This window comes from Octodon degus, unplaced genomic scaffold, assembly GCF_000260255.1.
Source record: "Octodon degus isolate 3935 unplaced genomic scaffold, OctDeg1.0 scaffold00017, whole genome shotgun sequence".
Taxonomy (NCBI): domain Eukaryota; kingdom Metazoa; phylum Chordata; class Mammalia; order Rodentia; family Octodontidae; genus Octodon; species Octodon degus.
Genome location: NW_004524593.1, coordinates 6,662,826 through 6,679,164, shown reverse-complemented (window position 1 = coordinate 6,679,164; position 16,339 = coordinate 6,662,826). Strand labels below are relative to the sequence as shown.

At 37.2% G+C, this 16,339-nt stretch overlaps 1 protein-coding gene across 1 annotated transcript in view; it reads right to left on the bottom strand.

Annotated features, from left to right (window-relative positions):
* Positions 1-16,339, bottom strand: part of Fmn2 (formin 2) — a 402,068-nt gene that overhangs the window by 127,546 nt on the left and 258,183 nt on the right. The window contains exons 7-11 of the mRNA XM_023710382.1: positions 8,055-8,146; positions 7,759-7,888; positions 6,555-6,701; positions 2,559-2,618; positions 2,272-2,392 (exon numbers count right to left, since the gene is read on the bottom strand). Coding sequence (XP_023566150.1) covers positions 2,272-2,392; positions 2,559-2,618; positions 6,555-6,701; positions 7,759-7,888; positions 8,055-8,146 — 550 coding nt within the window. The remainder of the gene's footprint in view (positions 1-2,271; positions 2,393-2,558; positions 2,619-6,554; positions 6,702-7,758; positions 7,889-8,054; positions 8,147-16,339) is intronic.

The following is a 16,339-nucleotide window of genomic DNA, read 5'->3' as shown; positions in this document are numbered from 1 at the left end:
TTGTTCATGAACCTGCCTACTTCTAGAGCATGAAGTTGTTACACCCTTCTGGCAAACTGGGGAAGCCACTGTACTAGGCAAATGTAACTCTTGCTGACCGAGAATATGGGTCTTTCAATAAGTTCATCATTTCTCAGGAGACATTTAGAACACTCATGTTTATAATTCCTCCTTCACCTTCTGAGGCTCTCAAGCATTTCTACAATGTCCTTTAATATTTCAGTCTTCTGCAGCTACCATCTAGGTCAAGGTGGAAAATGCACAGCAACAATACTGAGGCAGTGGCCACTCATCCTGATCAAGCAGCTATTATGTAGTGTCAGCTCTATTTAGCACCAAATCTTAAGGCAATTTGCCATTTTCATGGCTACAGGTAGATTTAAAACCTATAGAAAGCACATATGTGGGTACAAAAAAAAATAGGGTAATGGACTGGAGATATAGTTCAGTGGCACAGTGCCTGCTAGACAAACTCAAGATCCTAAGTTTGATTCCTGGTACAAAAACAAGGAGGGAGAGAGACAGGGGAAGGGGAGTGAAGGGGAAGGGGATGGGAAGGGGAAGGGGAAGAGGAGGAGAAGGGGAAAGGGAGGGGAAGGGGGAGGGAAGGAAGTAAAGGAAGGTAATATTCCAAAATGATACACCAACTGAAGCAAATATGACCTCCTAGAAATAAGATTATTATTCTTCTCATTTAGCAAATTATCTGTGAACTATGAAACTCTAGCTTGGAAAACTGACCTGTTGATCAAATATGAAGCATTTTTTAAATCTCATAGAAAGGCTTCTAGCGTCACATGAGGGTGAGTGTGTATGTGTGTGTACGTAGGCACATCCTTTTCTGTGTATAAAATTTTACCAGCAAGTCAAAATATCTGATGTAATTTTGAACAATGCTAATCTCCACAGAGAAAAATAAAATACGTTGCTTTAGTTCCCCTCAGTGTTAGACTCAGACCACAACCTCATAGATTCCAGAAAAGCACTCTCCACCTGAGCTACGTCCCTGCTCCACAAGGTCTATTTCTTATTGCTTTAGGGATTCATTTTGAACTTAAATACAAATTATAATATTGCACAAATATAACACAGCATCATTGATTATAAAGACAAAGCAAGCTACAACAGTGCTTCTTGGGGTCCGTGATTACTTATGTATAAGGTCTGAGAGAACACATCTATGTGGCAGAATTTTGGTCTCCTCAAAAGCGAGGGTTCCTTTGTGTAGCACAGCACCTAGCCCATGCCCGACAATAACCACTAACTACAGAAGAAAGGCAAGGAAACGTAATTGTGTTATACAACTGAAACAGATGCAGAAGTAATTGTGAACAAAACACAACTCCACAGATCCCACTACTGATCAGCATCTTCGGATGAACACATCTCAAATTGGGGTTCAATGTCTTAAATCAAAACAGGTCTTTTTTTTTTTTTTTGGCTCCTAAACAGGGGTAGCCAGGCCTGGTACTTTCATCTGGCAAAACAATATCAAATGAAAATCTCACCTAAATGTATTCACTCTTCGATTGCACTAACAGAGTTAGAAAAGGCTTAAAGAGTGGGAGCACTCTCAACTCTACAACAATAATAAACATCATGAAAAGGAGATGAAAAATATCCTGTTTGGGAAAATAAAATTTTTGTGAATTATTTGCTTCCATGAAAATATTACTGTTAATTTATAAATGTGAGGAATTTTAAGCTATTTTCAAAAGATTTGATATAAGGCCTGGCTGACAGGAAAGCATTACACATGTGTTTTTTTTACCATATATGTACAAGAAGACACTGTTACCAGGAAAGCGCATCAAAATCTTGGGTAAATGCATCAAGGGAAAGTGGGAAGGGACTACTTATCTTTTAACAATGACATGATTTGTGTCCAACCATAAAATGTTGAATGTTCAAATTTCTTGGCTATTAAATAAAAACAAGATGCAAACTGGATCCTAATGAAATAGATTCTTATTCAAATGAGTAAACTGTTAGTCAATAATTAGTTATTAATAATTAAACTTTCAACACACATTTTCAACAAAAAATAAGAATATTGATAAAATTTTTCTTTTGCCTTAAAAAATTTAGCTCCACAACCCCATAAAAGACTGATTTGCTTCCTTCCAAAACATTGCAAAGGCTGCTATCTTTCATTAAAAGATCATAAATTAAAAATTTAACATGAACCACAGAAACTCCCTAAGGAACATGCTGAATATGTAAGAACAATGTCAATAAATAACAAAATGAAAGTTCAAAATTATAAATTACCCTTCAAGTCTTTCTTCAGTTTTCTGAGATCTTTCTGAAAATCCTCAAACTTCATCTGCGAGGCCTGGAAAAGGTCCTGTGGCTCGGGCAGCGGGAAGACACACTGCTCCTTGCCAGCATCCTAGGCAGGAGGCATACAAGTTAAACCAATCAGTGTCAGTACAACCGCGAAGCAGACAGCAGCAGCCTCGCTGAAAACAAAAATGGGTAACAGCAGCAACAAAAGCACCACCAAGTCACCCAGAAGAGAAGGGCAAGGTGCGATCTCATTAAAAAAATGGGCTTACCTCATCAAAATTTCGAAGATAATATGAAACGATATATGACAACAGGCTTCTGCTATTGTCCTAGGCAGAAAAACCAAAGTAAGTTGGTTTTAATAATTTTCACAATATATTTTGAAAATTATTAAATATGCATTACTAAAATAAGTTCCACTGCACACATACACACACGCACACATACACATTCGCAAATATTTAGAATGACATGTGAGCTTCTATATTTTGAATTATTCCAGTCCTTTGGGGGGGGGGGCAGCAATGAGACTTGAACGTTGGACCCAGGGCCTTCACACTGAGCTATATGCTTTGTACTTTTTATTTTTTTAAGGCAGACTGGATAGCTATGTATCCTAGGCTCAGCTGCAACTTGAGATTCTCTCGCCTTGGCCTCCCACAGTGCTGGGATTACGTGCGTCATCACACACGCCTGCCCTAGTTATTTCATCTGAAGAGTTTGACAGCACAGACTTTTTCTCCTCTGTTCCTAGCTTTAAGGGGAAGCAGAATTGTGTAAGCACAATGACAACTGCTATCTCCAATTTTCATCTTCCTTGTTCAGAAATTTAATTCAATGTATAAGTCATCTATTTAATGTTTTTTATGACTTCTTATTTACTACTTGTATATTTTATAATTAAATGAAACAATTAAATATCCCTAGCATTTCTATATGCCTGGACTAATAGGTATTTCTCCAATTCTTAGTTTTGTTTGAGGCTCATCAGCATATAGACTAGGGAACAGAGTTGTACTTCTGCTAAATGGGAGCTTCGAAAACACCATCATGTATTATAATTTATTATGTCATCTACTTATCTGACAAATCAATATCCATGTAGCTGGGAATAAGACACCTTGCTTAGTTCTACGCTTTGAAAATATAAAACTGTTTCACATCTAACAATCTTTGAAGATTAGGTTTTTATTTCCTTTTTTACTTTTTTTGTATTTTTAGGGAAGAGTCTACAGGGTGTTCATGGTCTCGCTACTAGATCAGACTCCTAGTGACCCTCCTGTTTACAGCCTCCCAAGAGCTGGGATTACAGGCATGGACCACCACAACCGGTCTCAGTTGCCCTCTCGGTGAGCCCTGGGGGCAGGGCCTGCATGGCAGAGGAGGGATCGAACCCCTGGGCCCTGCGCCTCTTTTTACACTTAAAGGTTCTTTTTCCATTCTCTTTTTATTTCTTGCAGTACTAGGAATGGAGGTCAGGGCCTGGGACATGCTATGCAAATACAGAGATTTGTTTGGTTCTGTTCTGTTCTGCTTTGATTTGTTTTGGTTTGTTCTGTTTCACAGTGCTGGGATCAAAGAGAAGGCCCTGAGTGTGCAAGGCAAGTGTTTTACTACTGGGCCACATCCCTAGCCCTAACAGCATTAACTTGAATTAAGGTTTTTGCCTTGCTCCAAGTTACCTGTAGATAATGTAACTTTGAGAGAATGAATACACACACACACACACACACACACACACACACATTTAAAAACAAAATCCTATGATACAAATTAAATCTCAGAAATACTTTATCTGTTACAGTGAAGGAAGTTTGGCCTGAACCTATCTCCACACATGGGTAATAAAGTTGCCCCACAGTGGTACCTCTACATAAACTGAAACCTCTTACCCTTGCTATTAGGGTAGGAATGGACATCCTTGCACCAAGCAAATGAGTCTCAGCCAATCACAACAGCTGAACTTCTAGCCAATCAAAGAATGAAAGATGCCAAAACAGATAACAAGAGGCCAAAGCCAACTGCAGCCAATCAAGCTGTTTCTGCATGTCATTTCTTTTTCTCTGGCTATAAATATAAGTTGCACAGTATAATGAGGTAGGGTATTATCAATCAACTTTGGTTTGAAATGCTACCTGGTTCTAGAACTTCTTTTTGCTCAAATAAACTATGTTAAATTTAATTGATCTCAGTTTTCATATTTACAGACCTAGCCATGGTTTTGTATCTATGAAAACAGTCAACACCATTTCATAATTCAGTTTGACATAAATTATTAATGTATTCATTAGCAACTTCCCTCATGAGACAGAACTGCTTATAAAAGTACCCTAACATTCTTTTTGTCTCCTAACTTGTAAATTGGTGAAACAGTTACAGTATATGAATCAATTAATAAAACATTTGTTAAAAGGCATAGGCATGCTGAGAAAAAAAAAACTGTTTTCATAGATACAAAACAGTTATAGTACATGAATCAATTAATAAAACATTTGTTAAAAGGCATAGGCATGCTGAGAAAAAAAATTAAGCAATCTAAATAATGGCTCTATCCATGAAAGTCTAAAAATATTACTGCAAAAATATAGTTGCCTTTGTTTTACTGAGAAAGAAAATCAGTAATACTGCATAGTTCTTTTGAGATAGCAAGTAAAATTATAAATCTTGTTTATTGAGTCAGTATTTTATTTTTCCTAGGTTACTCGAGAATTATTTAAAATAAGATTTAATAGAAGAATTAATAAAAGCCAGTATAAAGCACACAAATAATCTCTTCTTCACATATAATTAGGATTACAGAATATATTTCAGATCCATTAAGTTGAATATTCTATTGATGTAGTTACATTACTCTAATGACATCTTATAAAAATTGTTTCACCTCCAGCAGTTACTGAGAAATATTGTAAAACTATCAAGTATTTGAAAAATAGATTTTTATTTTATGAAAAGATTAAACAACACTTAGTATTTATATCAAAATACTAAGAGTAACAGTGAATATGCTGTAATCCTCATGGCAGTATTGAAGTAGTTACTCAGAGATAAACAGTTTCCTTCTTGCAGAGAAAAGCAAACAGATAATAGCAGAGAACTTTCTTTTTGATGCACTAAGAGAAAATCTATTATTTACATTTTTAACAAATGGGATTCATTTATTCCAAATATTAGAGGTTTATTCCCATGAAAATGATTATAATCAAATACAAGTTCATTTAAAATATATATTGCTATCTTAATAACCATAAAAGTCACCTATATTGCAGGCTGTTTGTGTGCCAAGAAAGAACCATGTAACATACAATTTTGGAAAAGTGGTGTCTAGCACTTCATAGATGCTCAATGCAAGACTGTTAAATGTATACATACATGTGTATGAATAAATGAATGAACAGATTTCTGACTGACAAAAGAGACCAAAATAAATATTTCTCTTTTACAAAAAAGACTGCTGTATTACCCAGGACAGATAATCTTACATATTTTCATTTCTACAAACCAATTATTTACTTATGTTTAGCATTTTAAATACGTGATCATAATTGCCTTCATCATAATGTTCTGTTTGGTGATTCTCTTATCAGAGAAACGTAGCTTTTTTGCTTTTCTCAGTTTACCAGCCCAGACTTTAGTCTGTGACTCTAGCCATCATCTCTAACCTTATATTTCCATTGACACTCTTATAATCTCTTAGATATTAATTTTAAAAAAACACAACTGTAAGAGGAGGACAAAAAATAACAAGATTCCAAAAGAGCTGAAACATTCCCATACAAATCAGCGTGAGGGAAGACACAATATGCAGAACAGCAGGACATCTTTTTCTATTGTTATTTACAAACTATTTTCATTCATTTTTTGGTTTGTTTTCAAAACATGGGGCTGTTGGCCTCTAGTGCTTAAACAGAAAAAAAAAAGAAAAACAGGTAGACTACTCATTGAAAATAGCACTTAGAAGCCAAAAAGATAAATATTGGCAAATTTGCTGAAAACAAGTTATTTTTGTTTTTAAATATTATAATTAATCTTTGAACATAGAATTCAAAATTACTCACTTTAGGAAACATCGTTATTCAACTGAACCTCACATATCCAATAGTGTACTCTTCGCTAGTAGAGAACATCAATTTTTGATCTTGATCTTGATCTCAATTTTTTTTCTGTTTAAGCAATAGAGGCCAGAGATTTCAACTGGCTTATAGTCAGACTTACTACTAAGCACAATACCCTTAATTTGCCTACGCCCATTAATACAAAATACTTACACTGCTTTTGACGTCCTTCAGCTTGGGGAGAATGTCTAATCCAAAACCATCCGCCTGTCCTCGTGTCTTATTCCCGCCATTCATGTAGTTGCCAAATGCAAGAACCAAACCCAGAACCTGCATAACCCCTGGGCCATTTTTTAATGTCTGCAACACAGAATACAGAATAATTTTTCTCTTATACCAAGTTTTACTTCGCTCATCCCAGACCAATTCCAGGTCTTTGCATGATACTAGTTGTTTTGGTTTATAACCAGGCTTTGTGCTTTCCTCTTACTAGGTTTATTTTAAGAGTAGGACTGCCAAAGAAACTTTAAAAAGCTGTGCCACCGAGGGGCACTAAGATAGGCTTTGTAAGTTGAGAGATGCCGATCTAGGTCATTTGTACCACATACTTCCAAGGTAAGCAAGTAAGGCTAGAACTTTTTAAACTACTATGAAATAGTGCCAACAACATTGTCCTAACTGGATTTGGAGAATAATACAAATTTGTGGTAGAAAATGTAGAAAATAAAAAAGCAGTTCTGAAGATTAATTTCCAAACTTAGGTATACCCCCAAAAGTTCAGACTCATTTCTTGGAGAACACTAAGTTGACCTGGAACTTGTACACGATTTTCTTTGAAAATGTCTTTGATAATATCCTTCCACTTTTCAAAGTAACTCAATACAATCAGAACAAATGGTCCTATTCATTTGTGACAAGTTGTTTTAAACGTTAATACTGGTCATTTTTGCCAAATATTTAGTCTTTGTTTTTCCCTTGAGGAATATTTATCTTTTGTTGAGTCATATGGCCATGCCTAAACCATTTGTTGGAATAACTACTAACAATTTGTTTGGGGCAATCCAAAAAAAATGGAGGACAGTAAATATCATGCCTTCAGAGTCCATTCATTCAGAAGTCTGATGTCTGTGAGGACCACGAAGAAGGAACATTTGGGTTTGGCAAAGGCAGAAGAAAGTGAGGTCTCCACAGGGCAACACACCGGCCCCACACCCATCCCGGTCCTGCAGCTTACACGTCAACTTGAACATGTGATCTGACATTGCAGCTCAATCATAAGATGTTCCCTTTTGTGAGAGTGCTACCTCTTACACTAACTGAGTACTTAGAACAAATAAAGCTTTTTTTGATCTACAAAGATGGCTAAAAAAATTAAAGATCAGAACTTGAATTCAGCTCTTCTGGGACCAGAACCTACCTCACATAATTTCTGCAGCAATTCCAGTTTGCGACGGATTGAGAAAATGCTTTCTGAAAACGTGGATTGGAACAGGATGCAAAAGACTCGCTCTGAAAAGTTGGGGATTAGTGACAGTTCATAAAGGAACCTAAGGAAATAAAGCCAAGTTAAGAGGAAAAATATAATTCATAGAAACACATATTTATCCTCATCTCATTAATAACAATTATGCACTCAAGACGTAGATTTTTCCAAACTGGAAAGAGCCCACCCGGCCAGGATGCCAGCGCAGGGTCCGCAGGCAGCACGCTTACTGTTCGGGTTTGTCCAGAGACTTGGCGTTTTCCTTGTCTTTGGAGGATCGACCGTGCTTTTCAATTTTTTCCAGTTCATCTGACTGTGCTCTCTGGAAAAACAAAACCCAGTTTTTCAGAATCTGGTCAGTTGTGTCCCTTAGATAATAATGATTTTAATACAGCAAAACTATATTTTCATATTTCTTAGCATCTGTTTGTAGTAAAGCCTGACTTAATTCATGAAACATTTTAAAGTGTAAATACGTTTAATACAAACCAGATCATCCCTAAATGTACCAAATAATGCTATTGACTATTAGTGATCTGCAAAATGTTTATTCATTCCAACATGGTTTAAGACAATAGTTTTCCTTTCTTCTTATTTTGGCTGTTTATCCCTTAGAAAGCAATAATTTCATTTTAATATGGTCTTTCTCGTACAGAAATCAATCAAATTAAATTTGAAAGTGAACTGATCCTCAACCTCTTATAACTAACTTATTTAACTAGCATATAATCATTGTTTTCTGCATTTTTCCCATATTAGAGAAGGAAAAGCACAATTACATTGTGAAGATGTGGAACAAAAATAAAAGATTTTGATTATTCTGCTGACTTGCTTTTTGATACAAAAATAGCAACAGGCTTATTTTCTTCCTAAATGTCTTCTTTCACCCTTCATAGCTGTGACTTAAAAATCTCTCACAATAATTTTTTTTAATTGTAATTAGTTAATTAATTAATTAATTAATTAGGTACAGGGTCTCAGTAAGTAGCTCAGACTTGGAGTGATCCTCCTGTCTCTGCCTCCCCAGGACTATGATTACAGGTGTGCTCCACTAAGCCCAGTTTCAGGGCCAGCACGTGGTACAGGGGATTAAACTCAGGTTCTTGTGCTTGCCAGGCAGGCACTCAGACTTCAACCCCTGAGTTATCTCCCCAACCCCTCTGTGCATTTTTAATACAAAGTAGAAACTTTTTATCAACTTTATGAAACACCAATCTACTTCTTTTTCCAAAATACTTCAAGTATTTTCACTTGTATTTGACTTTATTTCGCAACTTACAAAGATGTTGCAAAAAAAAAAAAAAAAAAAGCCCAAACAGTACATTTCTAAATGCGTTGAAGTGTATGAATACAAATTTCTTAGGAATTGATAAGCATCATTTACAAAGCCGCGTTCTGTTTTGTGTTTACTGGTTATTTTGAAATACAGAGTTTCAGATGATAACTAATGACTTGGTACATCAAGAAAATTTTTTTAAAAAGCTGATGGTGTATTAGCCAAGGAAAAGAGTTGTTCTCTGACAGTTTGATTCATCTTGCCATTGCGATGTCATACATCAAAAGGACACAAAGAAGGAGGAGAACTCTACTGTAAATACCTCAGGCTACTCCAGAAATTAAGAAACTTTTCTGGAGCATTTCAGCTGCAGAGCAGTGTTCCTTCCCCACCACTTATTGAGGTCCTGCCTCCTCGTTTCAGGTGAGCAGCACCTCATTGACTTTTCAGTCAAGTGAAAAGTCAGTTCACAGACACCAGCAAAGTGGGATATCTTGAAGCCACGCCACAGAACAGCCTTTTGGAAATGAAATGGCAAGACCCATCTAACTGGCAAACAAGAGAGCAGGTAATATCGTCAAGCCAAGAGTACTAACAAGGCAAGGCTTGGTGTAAGATGACATAGCTCAACAAAGTTTGTTTTTTAAAAAACAAATTATAATTTCTACTAGAACAACTGATTATCAGCTATTTCTAAATCACCCATATTCTATACCTTTAATCTCATCAGAAACAAAGACATCCAGTTTCTTACAATCTGGTGAACTCATATATTTGTTGGTTTGATTTTGTTTCTTGAACAAAATACTTTGCTCCTCAGACTCTGACATGGACTTGACCTGTCTGGGTGCTGGTGTACAGAACGAAAGGTTAGAACTTCACTGTGTGGACCCAGCAAATTCTCCTAGGTCTTAGACAAGCAAATTAACAGGAGCTTCAAGAGGGCAGGTATCACAGAAAAATGATGGCCAAGGTAAGTTAGAATGATCATTTCAACAACAGAATTGGATGTCCAAATGCAGGTTTCCAGTTGATATGAGTAAATATCCATAATTCTTTTTTTCTCTGAGAAAAGTTCAGGTGTACAAAAGAATAAAATTGTTTCTACTCTTCAAAATAAAACTATAATAAAAATAAGACACATATCAACAATCTATGAAATATATTTAATATTTGAATATATTATTTATAAATTTTAGGTAAAGAACATATGAATTTATGTTTAGCAAAGGTTTTCAGTATTTTCACTTAATTATAAAGTACTAAGAGGTTTTATCTGTTTAATTTTTAATAGCTTTATATTGTTTATAAAATGTACTCTGACAGTGAATACCTTAAATATTTTTTACTTGACAAAAATTTAAAAGTTGTGAATATGTCTAAATCCATTTGCATATGCTATAATAGAGTATCAATTAAATTTTTGAAGGTTTTGGGGGGTCTTTTGAATTTGACTGTTTTTATTAACTGCTAACCGATTAATTTATTACCAAATTTTCATGAGACCAAAGGCAAATGATTTTTCTTAATAAGGTTGTCCATACATGAATCTACTTGAAAGACTATAAAAGGAACTTTATTAATTGTGGACTTTGCAATGGAAAAGCTCACAAAATCTAGAAAGATTTAAGAAATATAGGACAAAATATTTCACTACTCCTGAATTCATTATTTTAGGTGATGGAGTTGTTTCCTATGTAAGTAAATACGGACTCAGTCTTTGCAGGAAATTAGGAAGAAATATAGCATGGCTGGCCAACACACAAGTTGATGTATCAGAAGAAACTGCCTATTTTTAATATAGACTTAGAAAGGAAGTTCTGGCTGGGGAGATAGGTCAGATGTTTAAGTGTTTGCCTGTCAAGCCCAAGATCCTGAGTTCAATCCCTGGTACCAAGAAAAAAGAAAGTTCTCATGTGGACTTTCATTAGATAACATCTAATAAAGAGAAGCTTTAACAATTGTTCCCATTTACAAATGGTAATAAGTGATAAAGGGTATCTCTTATCTCAGCCAACTTCTGCTGAGTAGAACCAAGTAGAACCTGTGAGGTTCTCTGAACAAGTCTTGGTTATGAAAGTGGTCCTGAGAACATTTTAGAAAAAGCTAATCTGGAATGTAATGCAGTCATTACACGGAAACCACTCTTCAGGTAAGACATGGCTAGACCTGGCCTTTACTTGTTAGTTATTAAAAAGTACAATTTTCATTTTGTTATCAGGAATTCAACAACCATTCATGCTATAAACTAATGTCTAGCAAAATATTGTCAAATTTACTATAATGTCTATTTTTTAAATAATGGATACATATAGCAAAAATATGACCTACTGCATGAAGGAAAAAGCAGCATTTATATTGGTTTTTGCTATGTACCATTACTTGAGAAATTATATAACTTAAACTTTAAAATAAAAATGGTGCATTTATAATTTGAAAATAATTGTGCCCCAGTGTCACTTGAGAATAGTGACTTTCTGGTAGTTCCATAGTCACCTCCCAGACCTGGAGTACATGGGGATTAATGATTGTGTAGCTCTTTCTGCCCTGGATTCCATAACAAACTAGACCATTTCTGTTCTATAGTAAAACAGGTTATTGGTGCCCCTGCCAGAAAAAAACAGAGCTGCCTTCAAGTGACAGGACACTCTGTGGCTAACAGAAAGGACAGTCTCTTTCTTCATGTCCCAGGAACTCTTTTTTTTTTTTTGGTGGAACCAGGCATTGAACTCAGACTCTTGTGCTTGCCAGGGAAGCGCTTATTCTACTGTGCTATCTCTCCGGCCCCTATCAGGAACTCTTTCTTGCTTCTTGTGTGTACAATGTTGCCCCTTCTCTGCTTTGCCCTTTTTCTCTCTGGGGCATTGCTGCTCTACACCATTGATCACTACCACTCTCACATACAGACAACTAATTCTCACTCTTGGTCCTGAACACTTACATTTTTATCCTTATAATGAAATAACTAAAACAGGACAATGTTACAAAGAAGGGAGGTTTATTTAGCTCATAGCTTTGCAGGCTGTAAGTCCAAAAGCAAAGTATAGGCTCTGAAGAGAGACCCACTGCAAACAGTGGGAAGGTGCAGGATCGCCAGAGACCAGATGTCCAAGGAGTGCTTCATGGGTAGCCTTGTTCTTATAGTTCAGTTGCTCTGAGGAGCACTCAGAGACTCGTGAGCACGCAGGAGTCCCATGAGAGACATCTTAATCACTTCTGATGACGATTTGGGGACACTCCACCTGTCAAATGTTACATCATCTTCCACGCTGTCATTTGCTCACAACACATGAACCTTTGGGGAACACGCGAAGACCACACCCACTGAGAACAGGCCCAAAACAGGGCAGCAATGAATTAGCCAACATGCTGCTAAGGGGAATCTAGGGTTTCTGTGAACCTCAGCAGTCACATTTTCACCAAGCAGTGACCATGCAAAATTTTTATGATTAAAATAAACTCTAAAATATATATTGCTAACTAATGTTGCTAATAATGTATCAATATGGTTGCGCTCAGATATGACACATAGCAAAAGCCAATATAAATGCTGCTTTTTCCTTCATGCAATGAGTCATATTTTTGCTATACATATCAGTTATTTAAAAAAGAGATTATAGTAAATTTAACAATATTTTGCTAGACATTAGTTTGTAGCATGAATGACTGCTGAATTAAAACATATTCACTACGCAAATAATACACTGCAGTATAGCATCTCCACATTAATTGTAAACTTAATGGCAATAACAAGGTAGTTCACGCCTCCGCACAGTGTGTCTCACGTACTATTTCCCTCCAAGGCACATTACAGCATTCTTGTCTTCAAGGACCTGAGACAACACTTCAAGGCTATTCTTCAGAGTTACCCTTAGCTGGCAAAGTCACTGACAAAAAGTACAAAAATGTGGCACTGAATCTTGGGAGAGGTGAGCCAAAGAAGCAGAACGCAGTCAGGTTTGACCTCAGCTGAGAAGCAGCAGGCGAAGTTACTGTGTATGAGCAAGGTGAGTTTGTTAGGATGAAATCCAGAAGTGATGAGGAGCAGATCGATATATGCGTTTGCGTATACATGTGTGTATGTTTGTATCTGAGAGTTATTACATGCATACTGTGGACCCTTAATTGCTTTGATTTTTCCTTTCAACAAGTTACTTCAGAAAAATGTGACGCTTTTCCTAAAACCATAGCAATACTTGCTGTGCAACAATCTGAGTTCTTACACTTTGTAATATTAATAATCTGAAAGCAACGGACATACACTCTCTAACGCCTTACGCTCCTGCTGTGGTTTGAATGCGTTCCCACAGAAGTTCACACGTTGGAAATTTAATCCTTAATTCCTATATTAACAGTACTGGAGGGAAGACAGCCTTCAGATTAGATGAGCAGATGAGCATGGGACTCCTAGAGGAGCAGCCAGGGCTTTTCAAGAAGGCCCAAGTGGGACCAAGGACGGCGCAGCACCAGCCTGGCAAGTGCAAGGCCCTGAGTTTGATTCCTGGTACAAAAAATATTCCAAAGACCCCAGTTAGCATGCTTGCTGTGTCACCATATGTCACCGTCTGCCACACTATTAGGCAGCCAGAAGGAGCTCCTGGGGCCCTGCTGTGTGCTCTTGGACTCTCCAGCCTCTATAACTGCGAGAGACTTCTTGTCTTTATACATTACCTAATTCCCAGGCATTTTCTTATTGGACCATGATACATTCCAGGAAACTGTAGCTGAATTGTGAATATACATCACTTTTAAAATTTTATTAGGACACGTGTATATCACACATCCTGTGGGGAACTGGTACATGTACATAAAATATCTCCACAAGTAAAGAGGACCATAGCTGTAATTTTGTTGACTACACTTATATGCAGGTTTTAAATTAGTTATTTGTGAGCTAGCTGAAAATCCAAACCACTACTTATGATATAGTCATTACTTAAACCATAACTGTCAGGTGTGTACTTTTGAATGACTCCCTCTCTTATTAATTTGAGAGTGCCTTGGGGGGAAAAATTGTACTACACACCAGCACATGAGCCAGTGGCAAAGGAAACATCTCCAGCTGAGACGCCTGGACAGGGCTATCAACCGGCTGACACAAACACCGGACAGGCTTGGAGTTTCTACACGGAGCAAAGGACAACTGCTTGACTCTAGTCTGTTACAGGGAGGAAGAGGGAAAGGCTGCAAATCCCAGCCTGGACATTCGTAAAGTCCACACGGAAAGATGAGTAAACTGGCACAAAAGAAAGTGATACCCTACTCCTTTACTGAAACTAAGTAACGGTGGCCTGACAACCACACGGGTGAAACGGGGACACTTCGATTCTCTAAGTGTTGCTTGATATTTGCTAAGGCAAAAGAGAGCCATGAATCACGTAGCCTTGAGTCACAAATGAAGAAATTTCTGTAAATGAAAGGTGAAATCCAGGCAAGGACGGATCCCGAAGAGGATTTGCAAGGCACGGTGAGGTGTGATGCAGGTCAGAAACCAATAATGTCATTGTGCAGCAAGATGCTCCTCGCCAGATGCCACGATTAGAAAGCATGGACTTTCTAGTCCCCGGAACCATAAGAGACATATCTGGGGACCTTGAGATCGAACCCAGGGCGTTTGCTCATCCCCAATCCCATGTTTTGTTTTGAGGCAGAGCCTCACGTAATCACTACATTGCCCAGGCTGATGTTGAGCTTGTAATCAACCTGCTTCAGATCCTAGAGTGCTGGGATTACAGGAGTGCACCACCACATGAAGCTAATGGATTTCTATTAATTACTTATTCACAAGTATTTCATTTCATTTCTTTTTATGTATTTAGTACAGGGTCTACAGGTTCTCATTACACAGATTGGACTCATAGTGATTCTCCTGTTTTCAGCCTCCCAAGCACTGCACAAGTATTTTAGGAAAAGGTCACTTAATCCTCAGTGATAGGATGTAGGATAAAGACAAAAGATTCTGATATAAAAATAATAATATTTGATTATTATTTTTTTTTGTATTTTAGGCAAGGGTCTACAGGGTGTTCAGGGTCTCACTACTGGATCAGACTTGTAGTGATCTGCCTGTTTACAGCCTATCACTAGCTGGGATTACAGGTGCGTGCCACCATGGCCAGTCTTAAAAATACTAATATTTGAAAGATCTATTGTGCTGGTGATTTGACTTTGTGAACGAACTTGACAAAGCTTGTCTCCCAGAATTGAGACTCCAAGCTTGGATGATGAGTTAAGAGTGAGAAGGGTTTTGAAGAACCATGGTGTGTGGAACTCAACAATGGATGAGAAGCACAACAAAGGGACTAAAATTAATCAAGAATGAGCCAGCGATGGAAAATAAAGGAGGAGGCTCCTGAGGATGGTGGAAATCAAGAGGGGACATAAAGTTATTACTAAAATCACTTGAAATACAAGGAAGATAATGGGCAGGTTTAGGGAAGCCACGGCATGGTCATAGAAAAAACCCAATGTATCTCCTAGTATCTCTGTTTTTTCTTTTTTAAAGAGAATTAGCAAACACTGAACAAACCAAAAAGGTACAAACAATACAGAATTCCACTAAAAAAATGGTGAGAATTGTTGATACAGTGCAAATTATCTCCAAATTAGTTGTTCAGATTACCAGATATAAGCATGCAAAATTAGTTTAAAAATTATTTTAAAAAAATTTTAAAGGAGAAAGAAAAAACTTTAAGCATTAACTGTTTCTTTCAATCGACCAGAACTCAGCACTGCAGTTACCCAAACTATCCAGTGCAGATGCATATACATTTCGTCTCCCCTCCTTCTTTCTTTTCTCCTTTCCCTCATCCCAGTCGTTTCTTCCCTTCCAACAGTTTCTTTCCCTTTCATGGCATCTATTCTACCTTTCAGACTTTATTTACTCTTCCAGGTTCTTATATGAGGGAGACAATATGCTGTTTACATATGCAGGTCTGATTTATTTCCCTAATAAGTATGGTCTCTAGTGGCACCCATTTAGCCATAAAAGCCTCGAGTTTATCTTTCTGTACAGCTGAACAACATCCCACTGTAATCTGCTAAGATCTTGCAGATTACAATCCATGCTGGGCATGGCTCTGCAAAGTGCAGCCTGCCTCCTTCCCAGGTTTGTGGTCATACGGCACGGCAGCACTTTTCCTCCCCCTGTCCCGTCCATCCTTAGTGGTTTCCTTTTCTATCACATGAACAATCACCACTTCATTGGAGAATTGTTTTCTGACCAAAGGCGAAAACTGT